The sequence below is a fragment of the Microcaecilia unicolor genome, chromosome 3, assembly GCF_901765095.1.
Source record: "Microcaecilia unicolor chromosome 3, aMicUni1.1, whole genome shotgun sequence".
NCBI classification, from domain to species: Eukaryota; Metazoa; Chordata; class Amphibia; order Gymnophiona; family Siphonopidae; genus Microcaecilia; species Microcaecilia unicolor.
Window position 1 is genome coordinate 139,858,688 of NC_044033.1, and position 17,703 is coordinate 139,876,390.

The 17,703-nt window shown below is 42.8% G+C and overlaps 1 protein-coding gene across 2 annotated transcripts in view; it reads right to left on the reverse strand.

The window, feature by feature from the left end:
- Window positions 1–2,746: 2,746 nt before the first annotated feature.
- ERMARD (ER membrane associated RNA degradation) overlaps window positions 2,747–17,703 on the reverse strand; it is a 98,599-nt gene continuing 83,642 nt past the window's right edge. For both annotated transcript variants that reach the window (XM_030196397.1, XM_030196396.1), the window contains 2 exons: window positions 12,404–12,517; window positions 2,747–3,774 (listed from right to left, as the gene is read on the reverse strand). In XM_030196397.1, the coding sequence (XP_030052257.1) occupies window positions 3,630–3,774; window positions 12,404–12,517 (259 nt within the window). In that variant the 3' untranslated portion in view covers window positions 2,747–3,629. The remainder of the gene's footprint in view (window positions 3,775–12,403; window positions 12,518–17,703) is intronic.

Genomic DNA, 17,703 nt, shown 5'->3' on the forward strand with positions numbered 1-17,703 from the left:
CTCTGCTTGTTTTTTGGACTATTCTTCTGCCTGCCGCCTGCCCAGACCCGGATTGTTTATTGGCCTATTCTTCTGCCTGCCGCCTGCCCAGACCTGGATTGTTTATTGGACTATTCTTCTGTCTACATCCTGCCCTGACCCGGCTTGTTTCTTGGACTATTCTTCTGTCTACATCCTGCCCTGACCCGGCTTGTTTCTGGATTGTTTGTTTGCCTACGGGTTTTCCTGGAACCCAGCGTGTATCTTGTGTTCCTGTTATTTGTCAGCCTGCTGCTGTGTCCTGCAAGTCCTACCGGCCGCCTGAAGCCTAGAGCTCAACTCTTGGTGAAAGGTGGCCAAGTATAGGTGAAGCCTTACTCCAGTCCACCGTGTTCCAGTTCTGGTCTGCCTTATCTGGTGCTGGGGTGATTCTCCTGCTGCTGCTGCTCCTTGGCAGTGGCCCAAGGGCTCACAAACCCAGGTTCCTGCTGTGTATACGTAACAGAGTGGCCTAGTGGTTAGGGTGGTGGACTTTGGTCCTGGGGAACTGAGTTTGATTCCCACTTCAGGCACAGGCAGCTCCTTGTGACTCTGGGCAAGTCACTTAACCCTCCATTGCCCCATGTAAGCCGCATTGAGCCTGCCTTGAGTGGGAAAGCGCAGGGTACAAATGTAACAAAAAGAAAACAGTACCAAAACTCAGTTCTAACTCTCTCAATTTTTACTATAAGTTTGTCGCCATAGACTATAACTGTCCCGTCCGTGGCCGTGACAACCCTCAGACTTACCCTGTTTCTGGGAGTCAGTGTCTGTGCTGGCTTCTGCTTGTCTCTGTGTCTGTGTCTGTCTTAGGTTCTTTCTGGCTCTGTGTGCTGATTGCCTTACTGAACCTCACCTGTGTGGGCTATGCCTCTTCCAAGATGGCTGCCGCCTCTTCCTCTCTGCCAGTATCCAAGATGGCTCCCGCTGTTCCTTCCTATGGGATGACTGCTCTGAGTGTCAAGCCTCTGTTTGGTTGCAAGGTGATTGCTGCAGCTGTAGCTCTGGTGTTGAGGGCTTTATTAGTCACTTGGAGACTATAGTCCTGGCCTTTGCATCTCATCTCATCTCATCTAAAGGTCCTGCTGTATAGAGTGCTCTGTACACAGTTTCAGTGTTTGCTCTGAGTGAGTTCTATGTTTGTTCATACTAGCTAGCTTAGGCACCGTGTGGCTTGTAGCCTGTGTATAGCTTTGCTAGTGTTCTATGTTTGTTCAGACTAGCTAGCTTAGGCACCGTGTGACTTGTAGCCTGTGTATAGCTTTGCTAGTGTTCTATGTTTGTTCAGACTAGCTAGCTTAGGCACCGTGTGGCTTGTAGCCTGTGTATAGCTTTGCTAGTGTTCTATGTTTGTTCAGACTAGCTAGCTTAGGCACCGTGTGGCTTGTAGCCTGTGTATAGCTTTGCTAGTGTTCTATGTTTGTTCAGACTAGCTAGCTTAGGCACCGTCTGGCTTGTAAGCCTGTGCATAGCTCTGCTAGTTCTCTGTGTTTGTTTCCAGTGTATGACTAGTTAGCTTAGGCACCGTCTGGCTTGTTGCCTGTGCATAGCTCTGCTAGTTCTCTGTGTTTGTTTCCAGTGTATGACTAGTCAGCTTAGGCACCGTCTGGCTTGTTGCCTGTGCATAGCTCTACTAGTTCTCTGTGTTTGTTTCCAGTGCATGACTAGTAGCTTAGGCACCGTCTGGCTTGTGGCCTGTGCATAGCTCTGCTAGTTCTCTGTGTTTGTTTCCAGTGATAGACTAGCCAGCTTAGGCACCGTGTGGCTTGTAGCCTGTGCATAGCTCTACTAGTTCACTGTGGTTGTTTAGTGTTAGACTAGCCGCCCTTGCTAGTCACTATCCCAAGACTGTGTTTGTTCCTAGTGTTAGACTAGCCGCTCTTGCTAGCCACTATCCCAAGACTGTGTTTGTTCCTAGTGTTAGACTAGCCGCCCTTGCTAGCCACTATCCCAAGACTGTGTTCCGTTCAGCTAGCCGTCCTGCTAGCCCTCCTGCGGAGACAGTGACTTCAGCTAGCCGTCCTGCTAGCCACCTCCAGAGACAGTGTTGCATCTCCTGCTAGCCGTCCTGCTAGCCCTCCTGCGGAGACAGTGACTTCCGCTAGCCGTCCTGCTAGCCACCTCCAGAGACAGTGTTGCATCTCCTGCTAGCCGTCCTGCTAGCCCTCCTGCGGAGACAGTGACTTCAGCTAGCCGTCCTGCTAGCCACCTCCAGAGACAGTGTTGAATCCTGCCGACTGCCAGAACCCGGACAGACCCTGCTTGTCTGCCTTGCCTTCGCCTAGGGGCCAGGGGGCACCCCTGGACCTTCATTCCTGCTGTTCCTGTAAGTCCTACCGGCTGCCAGAACCTGAGGGCTCAACCCGAGGGGGAAGGCAGTCAAGTGTAGGTGAAGCCTAGGTCCAGGGTGTTCCAGTTCCGCGGGGTCCGCTCCAGTGTGTTCCAGTCCAGCGGGTTTCACTCCTGTATGTTTCAGTCCAGTGGGGCCACTCCAGGGTGTCCAGTCCAGTGGGCCCCACTCCAGTGCGCACCCGTCCGGTGCGTTCCAGTTCCGAGTGTTCCGGTGTAGAACTCCAGTCCGGAGTTCCGGTCCAGTCTTATCTCCTCTCTACCTGGAAGGTGATTTTGCCTAAAGGACTCACAAACCCCGCGCTTCCGGGGAAGAAGCCTGAAGGTATGCCAAGGTCCTCGAGAGCGCGGCAAGCGTGAGAGATGTGACAATAACTCCTAATAAAAACTGATTGATGTGACTTACAGTCTCTCCGTAATCTATTGGTATTAGTCACTCTTTTGTTCTCCATCTCATCATCACGAGGACCACAGCCTTCTTCTGTTTGTCTACACTTTTGTATAAATGTGTAAATAATATCTTTTTAAATAAAATTGTTACTTACATGTGTAAATCAGATTCTCATATGTGAAATGGTACTCTTACCCTTCTAAAACCGCCTCCCAGTAAATTGATAACCTTAGCTATAGTCATCAAACAATTTCTGGCTGCTGCTGCAGGAATTGGACGATAATTAAATTGTTACTCTAGAGGTGGGTTCCTCAGAAACACTCATAGGCATTTCAGAGCTTCCCTTCACCTCCTCCCAAGTTGCTGCTTTCCAAAATGGGTTCTGACACTCTTGTCCAGCTCTATGGTCTGTTCTTGGGAACTCAACAGTGTCTTGCCACTATTACGCACAAACGCCAAGGCCCCACAGCCTCACTGGTACTGATGTTATCTGCCATAAGGCGATCCAAATCACACTTCTCTCCACCAGCTTCTAGAGAAGACCACACTCATTGGAGCTAAATCTGGCATCAGGGGATACTGGTAGGATCCCTTCTCCTACCAAAGTTCCCTGCAACTGCTGTTCTGAAGCTGGATGGCATTACAAGCAGCTACCACGAGTGTACACTGGTCTAAGCCGAATAAATGGAAAGATTCAGCCAGATAAGATTGAGTCTTTCCTGTATATTTCCCATATGCAAATGAATATTTGATGGCTTTTTACTACACAAATGGGAAAATCTTCATCATAATGCAAAGCCCAGCTATCTGACAGCAATCTGAGTTCATGTGTTTTAAACATTGTTTATGAAGTAATTTGCATGGTAGATTCTCAACATGTTTCTCTCTTCTCATTATATACCTTAATTTTTATTAATGCTCTTTGGGAAAGATCCAAGGTTTCGTCCCACTTGTTTTTTTCAGGACTAGTGTAAGTTGCTAGATTTTCTGTGTATTGCAAAATGGACTTTAGGTACCTGCAAAGAAACAGAGGTATTAAACACAACTGGCTTCTTTTCACCCACTTCTCTATTACAAATTAGTTCAGCCTCAGGTCCTGAAAGAGGCATCGTAGGCACCTTGGTCAGACAGACAGAAATTGAAAGTAATCTCCCAAAAAGTGGCTTTTATAGTCCATGCTTGCATTGGTTTTGTGAACAAAGTAGGTGTGGTTGCTGCGTTAGTCCACTTGAATGCATGGAAACATACCAGTCGATATTCAAAGGCACTCATCCACTTAGCAGGTGCTGCTTACCAGACAAGCGCCCGCCACCAGAATATTTAGCAGCACTAGCTGGGGAGGTCTGTGAGCGGAGCCAGAGATAATCTGGATGGAAGCAACATTCGGACAGCTAACTGGAGAGGTAACCAAGGGGGTCTTTTACTTAGGCGCACTGGCGTTTTTACCACATGTTAAAAATAGGCACGCACTCAACGCTAAAGACACCCATAGGAATGCATTGTCATCTTTCACATTTAGTGTGCGCCTATTTTTAATGAGCACTAAAAACGCCAGCACGCTTTAGTAAAAGAATCTGCAGCAGGGCCCAAAGGAATAAAATAGGTCTTCTGGCAGATAATATGTGCTAGTTTTTAGTAAAAGATCCCCTAAATAACAAAATGATATAATATGATACCTTTTTAATGGTTTAAACATATGTCCTGGCTAGCTTTTGGAAGCTAGCAATCTTTTTCTTAGGTCAAAACAGAATAAGCAGGCTGCAAGAGGCTTATGAAACAGTCCGAGAAATGTCAGCACTGCAAGCAATGAACAAAAACAGCTCTATGACCAACAATCTTGGGGTGCTCCGATCTTGAAGGGGGATAGAGTATTACTCCAGGATAATAAAGGATGCTCAACTTAAAACTGGAGTTGATGGATTGGATTTTTTGCTATATAAGCTCTTTTGTTTATACCGTTGAGTCTATTGATGCTGTTGTTTGCTTCTAATATTTGTTTCTTTAAATATGCCATCAATAAAAAATATTGAAGCATAAATACAAAGGATGGAAAAAATATGAGATAAAGCAGGAAGAGATTCCATACAAGTTTATCCAGGAATATGAACCTGAAGAAAATAATTATAAAATAAGAGCTCCAATTGGGTTGTATAAAGTGGTACACCGAGATAATTTAAAGGTATTTACTTATCTGATGTTGGATTACACAGTTTCTAAAAGAAATGTAACAATAGATATACAGAAAGTAGGTGCAGATACTAGCTTAGACAAAGAACAAAACCAATATGAAGCAGTCTGGTTCTAAATTGAAAATATCCTAGACAGTTTAAGAGTAACATCTGAAATAGTAACAACTGATGAATTGGGCAATGCTACTCTGGAGTAATTAATAACAGACAACACAAGGCCTAAGGGAATTAATTAGGGAAAGAGACCAAAAATGTAAAACATTATGTTTACTGAGAATTCTAACTGTTAAGAGAGGGGTGTGAGGAGTGAATGTGGAAAATGAGTGTCTGTGTATGTGTGGTGAAAGAATGAATGTGTTTGGCTGTTACGAGAAATGTCGGAGACAACATTTTCTAAGGGAGGACGAATGTAAAAGGAGGAAAATAGAAGTGTTTACAAGGGGGTTGCTGGGACCTGAAAGTACGTGGCTGCGCTTGCAGAAGCTGCAGTATAGGCTCTGATTGTGCAGCCATGAGCTAGCAAATGAGGCAGAGCTAAAATCAGTCCCAGATCTGTAATTGCAGCACCCTGGGTCTGGAGGGCTGGAGAGGCTGTGGGAAAGGTGGCCTGAAGGGTGGTGAATCATGGCACTTCTTAGTATCGTGCACTGGGTTCAATGGACAGTGTATGCATGATAACCCCCGGATTCTATAAAAGTTGCCCCAAATTTGGCACGGATCTCAGATTGGTGCCCAAAATAATTAGTTAATGTGCTCCAATGATTTAATTATTGGTGCTAAAAAGCACTTTTTAATTGGCACTAATTATGATTTGGCTGTCTCCATTATAAGCACTGTCTTAGAGCACAATAATGTTAGTAAAAAGGTTAATTCTTGGCAGTACAATCATGGTGACAGTCAGTGACTGATATTTCTCTCTTACAGGCTGGACACCACTTGAACCCTGTGGCTTTCTTTACAGCCCTGGTAGAGAAAAAACATGTCTGTGAAGTTAAATGATGAAATTTTCAAAGCCTGAAATTTAACTTGTAAATCTCCTAAAATCTGAGACAGGAGACCTGAGAAATAATTTATCTGTGTTAACAACTGATTCCTGGGATAGCTTCGCCACCATAAGAAGAGTGGAAGTATTTCAGAAATACTGACTCAATCTGTGGAAAGAAAAACACTGAGGGAGCCTTGCAGCCCATGTTCATATGTGGTACCAACTAAGCAAGTGCACAGAGGCTTTCTAAACTTCACTAGCTACAGCTAGGTCATGTTCTGTAGTCAGCGCTGTCAGACAATGTCATCCACAGGTGAGGCTGATTTAACCTGTTTGTTCATGGAGAAGAACATGGGTACTTTTTTCCCCGTGTCCAACAGGGTGGTTGTCTCAGTGCTTTGTGTCTCTTTTGCAACAGTTTGATTGTGCAACATAAGGCTTTTACAGACATAAATGTTTGTTAGAAAACACAGCAGAAACTTTGACTCCTGAAGCAGGCAACTGACTGCCGAAACATGGTTCCATGTCAAGTCTGTACATTCTCCAATGGAATTTGCATTGTTCTAATAAATTTGACTTTTGGGACTACATTAGTGGCTGGTTGGTCTATGTCCTTTCCCTACTTTCAGTTTTTTTGTGGACTTTTTTCATAGGGAATTGTCTTTCGTTTTGTACTTGTGTATCCTTTTCTAAAGCAAAAAAAAAAAAAAAAAGCAAAAGAACCCCCTGAAAAAACAAAGAAGAACTAACAAACAAAAAAAATGGGAGAAATCCAAAGAAGTTCCAGCAAAGCAATATTTATTAAATGTAAAACAACTCAGGATATATGTATAAAAAGACTCTACACAGTTCTGTGTTTCTGTGCACCTGCCTCAGCAGTCTTAATACTTCTGTGAAAAATAGAACATAAAAAGCATAACAAAAAAAAATAGAACATATTTTTTATGCTCTATTTTTACAGAAGTATTTATACTCCTGAGGGAGGCGCATAGGGGGAGATTCTCTATATCGTGCCTAAAAAATCCACAAGGAAACACTTCTGACTAAGCATATTCTATAAGCAGCGCCTAGATTTAGATGCGATATATAGAATATGCTTAGTTGACACCTAAAACTACGCACCTCCATTTACACCAATGAAAACTTGGCGTAAATCCCGGCATGTACATTTAGGCACACCGGGCCATATTCTATAACTACTCGCATAAATTTCAGAATGCCCAAGAAACGCCCATCTTCCCACCCATAACCATGCCATTTTTGCCTATATGTGTGTTACAAGTTAGGCGCACTGTGTTACAGAATAAGCTTAGCGAGTAGTGTGCGTAAATTATAATTATTGCCAATTAGTGCTCATTATTGCTTAAGAACTTATCAACGCTGATTAGCTTGTTAAGCAAATTAAATTACACACGCTGTTATAGAATACACTTGGATTTTGGCACGGATCTCTAGCAAAACTATATAGAATCTGGGGGATGCATCTCCTTGCTTGAACCATCAATTATCACAGCATGAGGTCTCTGTGCTATCCAAAGGGCTCTCATTCTGCCCATCCAGTAAGCTAGATGAAATCCAACTATATTCAGACCTAGAAGAATTCTTAGAAAAATGCGCCTTAAAACACATTTCTATAATAAAGGGACACCAAACAGACCGGAATACAGTCTTAAACAAAAGAACACTTATTTCACCTCACAGGAGGGACAAAACTACAAGCTGGATAATTACATAGAAAGTTTGAGACATAGGGTGAAATCCCAACTTTCCAACAAACAAAAGAGAATCCTGTACAATCTTACCCCACCAGAAAGAGCGGCCATAAGAACCCTACAAACTAATGAACGCATTATCATCAAACCCGCAGACAAAGGAGGCGCAGTGGTAATTATGAACATACAAAAATACATTGAAGAGGGGCACAGACAGCTCTCAGACAATAAATACTACAGGAAACTAACTGAGGACCCCACACAGGATTACACAAAACAGCTGAAAAACCTTATCAAAACATTTCCTACACAAGCGCAACCTCACCTGAAGAAACTCATACCAAACCAGCCTTCTATGGGCACATTCTACATGCTACCCAAGATCCACAAACCGGGAAACCCTGGCAGACCAATCATATCAGGTATTGGCACACTCACGGAAGAAATATCTGGATTCATAGAAGGAATTCTGAAACCTCTCGTACACAAAACTAACAGCTTCATACAAGACACCACAGACTTTCTGAATAAATTGAAAAACATCAAGCAACTACCACCTAACACCCTTCTGGTCATGATGGATGTAGAATCACTATACAGCAACATTCCACATGCGGATGGCATAGCTGCATGTGGAAGACTCCTAAAAAAATCCACACTGGACCATCAATACTCACCAGAAACTATTACAAAATTAATCAAATTCATTTTAACCTCACAACTACTTCCACTTTAACAATGATATCTATCTACAAATAATGGGCACTGCGATGGGCACCAGGACAGCACCCCAATATGCCAACCTTTTTATGGCTGAGCTGGAAGAGACATTTCTGAATACACACCAGACCAAACCTCTAAAATATTACCGGTACATCGATGACATTTTTATGATTTGGATGGAGGGTGAAGAAACTCTGAAACAATTTTATTCTGCCTTCAATACATACCATCCTACAATCAGATTCAAAATTGACTACTCCCCAGAAAAAGTCAATTTTTTGGACACCACGGTCTCAATCAGTGATGGCTGTATACAAACATCTATATACAAGAAACCCACAGACAGATGCAGCTACCTCCACAACTCCAGCTTCCATCCACATACAAAAAGATCCATCATTTACAGCCAAGCCACAAGATAACAGCGTATCTGCTCTGACCCAGGGGACAGAGACAGACACCTTAAAAGCCTGACTGCATCCTTCAAACAGAAAGTCTACAACCCCAAAATAATCTCCAAGAATATTGCTTCCTCCCTCAAAACACCCAGGGAGAATCTGCTACAGTACAAGGAGAAAAAATCCACAGACAGAATCCCCCTTGTAGTGACATACAATCCAGAGCTGGAAAAACTGAGGAAAATCATAAGAGATCTACAACCTATACTCCAGGAGGATGAATTACTGAAAGAGATATTCCCATCCCCACCAGTACTGGCCTTCCGACAGCCACCCAACTTAAAACACAAGCTAATCAGAAGTAAACTTCCATCACAGACTGAAAAGGAACAGAAGGGCACACTTCCCTGTAATTTATCCAGTTGCAAACTATGCCAAAATATTTCACAGGACCCCACAGTCATCCACAAAGGAAAGATATTCAACATAAAGGAATCTTTCACTTGCTCATCTTCCAATGTGGTATATATCATTCAGTGTAAAAAATGTAACAAAGGATGCTATATTGGAGAAACAGGCCAGATGCTTAAGACAAGATTCAATTTACATAGACATCACATGAACAATACTGGTGCCAGTAGGGTTCCCACCCCTGTTGGTCAGCATTTTACAGGGCCAGGACACTGTACCAGTGACTTCACAGTGAGAATCCTGAAAGGTAACTTTAAAACCATACAAGAACTTAAGACCTTTGAAGTCAGAATGATTGAATATTTTAACACCCAACAGAAAGGACTTAACAAGGATCTGGGGTTCCTAGCCCATTATAAACCATAAAGCTGTATGTCTCTGTTGATCACCCCACCCCTCACCTATCCACACCCATCCTGTTAGAATATCAATGATATGCTTTGATGTCCCCATGCATACCTCCTACCCACCCCCATCCTCCCACCCTGTCAGACTGTCATAGTAATGCTTGAATGTTTTCACTTATATACACTGTCAGCTAGCACATTTGCTTATTTCCGATCTGACGAAGAAGGGCAACCTTCGAAAGCTAATCAAGAAATGTATTAAGTTATGTCCAATAAAAAAAGGTATCATCTTATTTTCTTTTCCATGTTTTATTTTGTTTGATTTCTATTGATAACCTTAAGAGTGGACTAACACGGCTACCACACTCCTCTACTTAAGATCCAAGGACAATAATTACCTGTCATTATCACTTGCCTTTTGATGTTTAATTGTTATTTTTATATCTTATTCAATTTGTATAATCGTTTTTCTTGTACTGTAGCTTGCACTACAGACTTTGTAAACCACTTTGAGCCTGCGATCAGTGGGAAAATGTGGGATATAAATGTAATAATAAAAAAATAAAATAAAAGATATAACACACATACATAGCCACAGATAGAGAGGTTAATGTTCAAAAGGCATTTTTATATGGACAAACATGTTTCTGCTCATATAAAGTCTAGATAAAAGGTTTGCATCTGTTTGTTTCTTAGAAAACAAGGGGGTAGTTGTCTAGTTTTAAAGGCAGGAGGGTGTATAAATGGTGATATTCCAGTCATTTACATGTATTCAGTGGCCTCTTACAGAATACCAACTAGTGGAAAAGCACGTGCCATGTTTTGATGGTTCATACTTTGCCAGTGAGTGTATGCATGTGTGGAGTACTCAATAGGAATGTAAATTACAGCATTTGATAATTTACATGTGTTCTGACAAACATCTAGTAAAAAAGGCCCGTTTCTGACACAAATGAAACAGGCGCTAGCAAGGTTTTCCTCGGCTCCCCTGCAGCCACCCATGTCCAGCGACCCTCCTCTCCCCCTGCGCCCACTGCAGCCACCCATGTCCAGCGAACCTCCTCTCTCCCCTGCCCCCTCTCCTGCCACCCATGTCCAGCGACTCTCCTCTCGCCCCTGCCCCCCCAGCCACCCATGTCCAGCGACCCCCTGCCCCCCTGCAGCCATCCATGTCCAGCGACCCTCCTCTCTCCCCTGCCTCCCCCTGCAGCCACCCATGTCCAGCGACCCTCCTCTCTCCCCTGCCCCCCCAGCCACCCATGTCCAGCGACCCCTCCTCTCTCCCCTGCCCCCCCTCCAGCCACCCATGTCCAGCGACCCTCCTCTGGACATGGATCAGCTGTGAGGCATGTTTTTTCCCTCCGGGTTCTGAAGTTGACATCATAATGGCTACGGTGATGTCAGCCTGATCTACGGAGCCTAGCAGACCAACTCGGAATGAGCCACGGTCCCAGGCAGCAAGTCAGAACGTTGGAGGTGAGAATTATTATATAGGAAGTAGGCACCTACTGGTTCCTGTTCATTGGCTCCCAATAAAAGCATAAGTTTTGTTCAAACTGGTTTTAAAATCTTATATGGTTTGGCTTTCAAAACTTTGACTCAGTTAGAGGCATATTTTCAAAGCACTTTGGGAGGCTAAGTTCCATAGGTTTCTATGGAACTTTGGGAGGCTAAGTGCTTTGAAAATATGCCTCATTGTGACTTTTCCTTCAGTTAGAAAAGCATTTAGAACTAAAGATTCTTGTCTGTTAATTTTTCCATCTTTCAGGAGCATTCAGAATAAAAAGTTGCTGGCATCATCATTTTCATATTCTGTTGTTAATAACTTCCTTTATCAGTGTAGACACAAACTTCTTATTATGCCTTTTGTAAAAGCCTTATCTATTCTAACAGTTTTTGAATTAGGGTAAATTTTCATTTTTTTCTTTCGTAAACATTATTATAGTTCAGTATCTTACTATAAATCACTCTGGACCCATTGATGGGAGAAAACGGTCTATAAGTACTGGATTAAATTAGGTTTGAAATAGGCGCTTGCTTATGATATTATCCTAGGCATCCTGTACTAGAATGACCTTCCATATGGCTTGCCTGTACCTTGATTAGTCAAAAGAAAAAGCTGTTAGAAAAGAAGAAGCACAAAATGGTATGCACCTGACCATTATGAGAAAAGGGCTTGCCTAAATTGTCAAGACCATTTCCTCATAATCATAAGAACAGCCATACAGGGTCAGACCAATGGTCCATCTAGCCCAGTATCCTGCTTCCAACAGTGGCCAATTCAGGTCATAAGTACCTACAGAATCCCAAATAGTAAAATTAAAACAAAAAACATATAAGAGTAATGTTTTTGTGTGTTTGTTGTCTTTTGTGGAGTGGTTTTTTTTTCCCCCGTCATATTTTTTTCAGAATCCCAAATAGTAGCAAGATTCATGGTACTGATGTCAGGTACAAGCAGTGGCTTTCCCCATGTCTATCTCAAAAGCAGACTATAGAGGTTTCATCCAGGAACTTGTACAACCCTTTTTTTAAACCCAGATACACTAACCGCTAATACCACATCCTCTAGCAATGAGTTCCAGAGCTTAACTATTCGTTGAGTGAAAAAACATTTCCTCCTGTTCATTTTAAAAGTAGTACCATATAACTTCCTTGAGTGCCCCCTAGTCTTTGTACTTTTTGAAAGCATAAAAAAAATCGATTTAGGTTTACCTGTTCTACACCACTCAGGATTCTGTAGACCTCAATCATATCCCCCTCAGCCGTCTCTTTTTCAAGCTAAAGAGTCCTAACCGCTTAAGCCCCTCAACAGACACTTACTTTAGATATTGCTGATATTCAGAAGTTGTTTTCTCGCAGATACTGTATATACTGATCCGATCTAGGGCAACCACCATTAAGAGAAGTCTCAGCATAGGTGACAGAAATGTAATACTAGAAAATCAGAAGAGAAATCTGTGTCAGCTCTGCATTGTTTCCATCTTGTACTATCAAGGGATTCAAACATGAATATGATTCACAATTGTTAGTGATCTATCCGCTCTAGAACAACTTTTGAGGGGCAGTCACTAAAAGTGCTTGTGACACTGTACTCTCTCTTCATTCTGTTGAAGATCTGATATTGTATAAATTGCAAAAATAGAATAGACTAAAATAAAACAGCAGCACAGTACCAGAACAGCCAGCTGAGTTGTCATTGTTGTATCAGAAGCGGGGTCCGAGCTGTATGGGGGCTGAGGTGACGACACCAGAATAATAGAGGGAGATTAGTCCTTTTGGTACCAATGCTTCTCCGGGGCATCGGCATCACCGGCACCCTTCAGCTCCCACCACAATGCGTCGAAGGGGACCTATGTCGATGCTTCTTGGCCTTTGCTTATTGCCTGACATCGGGGTCACTTGGTGCCAAAGAAGATGACATCGAATCCACACATGTCCTAGTCGGTGTCAAGTCAGATGCAGATCAGTCCCGGGGTTTATTACTAGCGCCCGACATCAAGAAAGGAGACCTCATCAATGCCGGTGCACTCCCAGTGGCGGACGATGCCTTGACAGCCATTGGGAAAGGTGTTTCTTATGCTAATGTCGATGGACTGATGCACTTTCTGCGTTCTTTTCTACATTTTTAACTCATCTAAAATCCAACACAGATGGGTCAAAATCAGGTCACACTGATTGTGTGGGTCAGTGCTGGATATCACCCAACCCACACAATCTGCATTACCTCAAATTGAGCTCGGTGCTCCAGCCTAAGAAGGCCTTGGGAGCCGCAAAAAAACAAGAAAACTTTAAAAAGCAAAAAAGCACTAAGTAAAATATGAAGGATAAACTGAGAGGGAAGAAAGAAACAAAATGTAAAAAAATACCTGCACAGGAAGGAACAACCATGAGAGGAAAAAAAGCGTTGACGAGGAGATCAGCGAGACGCAACCTCCTTGCTCTGTGGAAAAAAAACAAGACTGAGGGTCCCACGCTCATATGTCAGGTAGGAAGGAACTCGAGCATGTGCAATGGAACCACTGCCAAAAGCCTCTTAAAAAGTATGTGTTGGGCAGGATACATCTGTCCTGCTTGTCCTCGGAGAACTGGTGCTCCAAGTTGGGAGCCATTTATAAAATAGCGCATACCTCCGGGATCCACACCCAACTTTTAGGCATGAGCATTTACACCAACTGAAAGCTGGTGTAAATCATAGCACTTAAATTAGGTATGGATCTCCCAAATTCCATAATACAGTACAATCTCTAGTTAACGCCCCTGACCCGCCCATGCCTCTCCCATGGACACAACCCCTTTTCAGTTGCACACTAAAGGATTTACATATGCATCTTTATAGAATAATGCTTAGCAAGATGCACTCGTAACTGCTAATTTTTGCCGATTAATGCCAATAATTGGTTGTTAGAGCCCAATTATTAGCCATAATTGCCTTAACCAATTATATTGTGTACACAATTTTGGCATGTGCCCACATTTGCACATGCAATTTTGAGCACCATATATAGAATCTGGCCCTAAATATACATTAGCTGCATTTTATTTATTTATTTATTGCATTTGTATCCCACATTTTCCCACCTCTTTGCAGGCTCAAAGTGGCTTACAATACATCATGGACAGTGGAAATGAGAAGATAATAGACATTTGGTATTACAGAAGGATTTTGGGTTGCATGGTAATGGAATACATGATAGTGATATAATAGAAGGCATTCTTAACATTTCTGGATATATGAGGGAGTTTCACATGTTTTGATCTTTGTGGTATATCTTGTCGAAGAGATGGGTCTTTAGTAGTTTACGGAAGTTGGTCAGTTCATAGGTCGCTTTTAGGTTGCGTGGCAATGCGTTCCAGAATTGTGTGCTCATATAGGAAAAGGTTGATGCGTGCATTAATTTGTATTTTAGACCTTTACAGTTAGGGAAATGAAGATTAAGGAATGTGCGAGATGATTTTTTAGCATTCCTGGGTGGTAGGTCTATCAGGCCTGACATGTAGGCTGGGGCCTCGCCATGGATGATTTTATGTACTAGGGTGCATACTTTGAACATGATGCGTTCTTTGAGTGGGAGCCAGTGTAGCTTCTCTCGTAGGGGTTTTGCACTTTCGTATTTTGATTTTCCAAATATGAGTCTGGCTGCCGTATTCTCGGCTGTTTGGAGTTTTTTTTTGAGTATTTGCTCTTTGCAGCCAGCGTAGAGAGAATTGCAGTAGTCTAAATGACTGAGTACTAATGATTGTACCAGATTACGGAAGATGGTCCTTGGGAAGAATGGCCTTACTCTTTTTAATTTCCACATTGAGTGGAACATCTTTTTGGCTGTATTTTTCGCGTGATTCTCAAGTGTTAGGTGCCGATCAATGGTAACTCCCAGAATTTTCAGGGTTTCCGAAACTGGTAGATTTAGTTTTCGTGTGTTGATGGTGGTAAATTTGCTCGTGTTGTGTTGAGAGGTGAGTATTAGGCATTGGGGTTTTTCTGCATTGAGTTTTAACTGAAAGGTATCTGCCCAGGAGTGCATGATGTGTAGACTTTGGTTGATGTCATTGGAAATTTTTTTTAGGTCTTGTTTGAATGGGATGTAGATCGTTACATCATCAGCGTAAATGTATGGGTTGAGGTTTTGGTTTGATAGTAGTTTGGCCAAAAATGCCCATCCATGTGTGTGGTTATTTTGAAGCTATTTTATATAGTCAGTGAGTCTTTATAAAATAGCTTCAAAATAACCACACACATGGATGGGCATTTTCGAAAGCATGTCCAAGTCAGAATTGGGATGTCCTACTCATAACATTCAAAAAAACATCTATCTCACAGGAAAAACATCAGGATTTCCTGTTCGAAAATATGTGAGGACATTCTTTTGCTGAAAACATCCAAAATGAACAGCCATTTTCCAAAATGAAACATCCAAAATACGCATGACAAAAAAGCAGGCACAAAAATATCTGTCTGGTATCATACAGTGGGGGAAATAAGTATTTGATCCCTTGCTGATTTTGTAAGTTTGCCCACTGACAAAGACATGAGCAGCCCATAATTGAAGGGTAGGTTATTGGTAACAGTGAGAGATAGCACATCACAAATTAAATCCGGAAAATCACATTGTGGAAAGTATATGAATTTATTTGCATTCTGCAGAGGGAAATAAGTATTTAATCCCTCTGGCAAACAAGACCTAATACTTGGTGGCAAAACCCTTGTTGGCAAGCACAGCGGTCAGACGTCTTCTGTAGTTGATGATGAGGTTTGCACACATGTCAGGAGGAATTTTGGTCCACTCCTCTTTGCAGATCATCTCTAAATCATTAAGAGTTCTGGGCTGTCGCTTGGCAACTCGCAGCTTCAGCTCCCTCCATAAGTTTTCAATGGGATTAAGGTCTGGTGACTGGCTAGGCCACTCCATGACCCTAATGTGCTTCTTCCTGAGCCACTCCTTTGTTGCCTTGGCTGTATGTTTTGGGTCATTGTCGTGCTGGAAGACCCAGCCACGACCCATTTTTAAGGCCCTGGCGGAGGGAAGGAGGTTGTCACTCAGAATTGTACGGTACATGGCCCTATCCATTCTCCCATTGATGTGGTGAAGTAGTCCTGTGCCCTTAGCAGAGAAACACCCCCAAAACATAACATTTCCACCTCCATGCTTGACAGTGGGGACGGTGTTCTTTGGGTCATAGGCAGCATTTCTCTTCCTCCAAACACGGCGAGTTGAGTTCATGCCAAAGAGCTCAATTTTTGTCTCATCTGACCACAGCACCTTCTCCCAATCACTCTCGGCATCATCCAGGTGTTCACTGGCAAACTTCAGACGGGCCGTCACATGTGCCTTCCGGAGCAGGGGGACCTTGCGGGCACTGCAGGATTGCAATCCGTTATGTCGTAATGTGTTACCAATGGTTTTCGTGGTGACAGTGGTCCCAGCTGCCTTGAGATCATTGACAAGTTCCCCCCTTGTAGTTGTAGGCTGATTTCTAACCTTCCTCATGATCAAGGATACCCCACGAGGTGACATTTTGCGTGGAGCCCCAGATCTTTGTCGATTGACAGTCATTTTGTACTTCTTCCATTTTCTTACTATGGCACCAACAGTTGTCTCCTTCTCGCCCAGCGTCTTACTGATGGTTTTGTAGCCCATTCCAGCCTTGTGCAGGTGTATGATCTTGTCCCTGACATCCTTAGACAGCTCCTTGCTCTTGGCCATTTTGTAGAGGTTAGAGTCTGACTGATTCACTGAGTCTGTGGACAGGTGTCTTTCATACAGGTGACCATTGCCGACAGCTGTCTGTCATGCAGGTAACGAGTTGATTTGGAGCATCTACCTGGTCTGTAGGGGCCAGATCTCTTACTGGTTGGTGGGGGATCAAATACTTATTTCCCTCTGCAGAATGCAAATAAATTCATATACTTTCCACAATGTGATTTTCCGGATTTAATTTGTGATGTGCTATCTCTCACTGTTACCAATAACCTACCCTTCAATTATGGGCTGCTCATGTCTTTGTCAGTGGGCAAACTTACAAAATCAGCAAGGGATCAAATACTTATTTCCCCCACTGTATGTACATAAGTATTGCCACACTGGGACAGACCAAAGGTCCATCAAGCCCAGCATCCTGTATCCAACAGTGGCCAATCCAGGTCACAAATACCTGGCAAGATCCCAAAGAAGTTCAATATATTTTATGCTACTTATCCCAGAAATAAGCAGTGGATTTTCCCCAAATCATTTTAATAATGGTCTGTGAACTTTTCCTTTAGGAAACCGTCCAAACCTTTTTTAAACTCCGCTAAGCTAACCACCTTTACCACATTCTCTGGCAACAAATTCCAGAGTTTAATTCACGTTGAGTAAAGAAAAATTTTCTCCGATTCGTTTTAAATGTACTACTTTGTAGCTTCATATCATGCCCCCTAGTCCTAGTACTTTTGGAAAGAGTAAACAAATGATTCATGTCTACCCGTTCCACTCCACTCATTATTTTACAGACCTCTATCATATCTCCCCTCAGCTGCCTTCTCTCCAAGCTGAAGAGCCTAGCCACTTCAGCCTTTCTTCATAGGGAAGTCATACCATCCCCTCTATCATATTTGTCGCCCTTCTCTATACCTTTTCTAATTC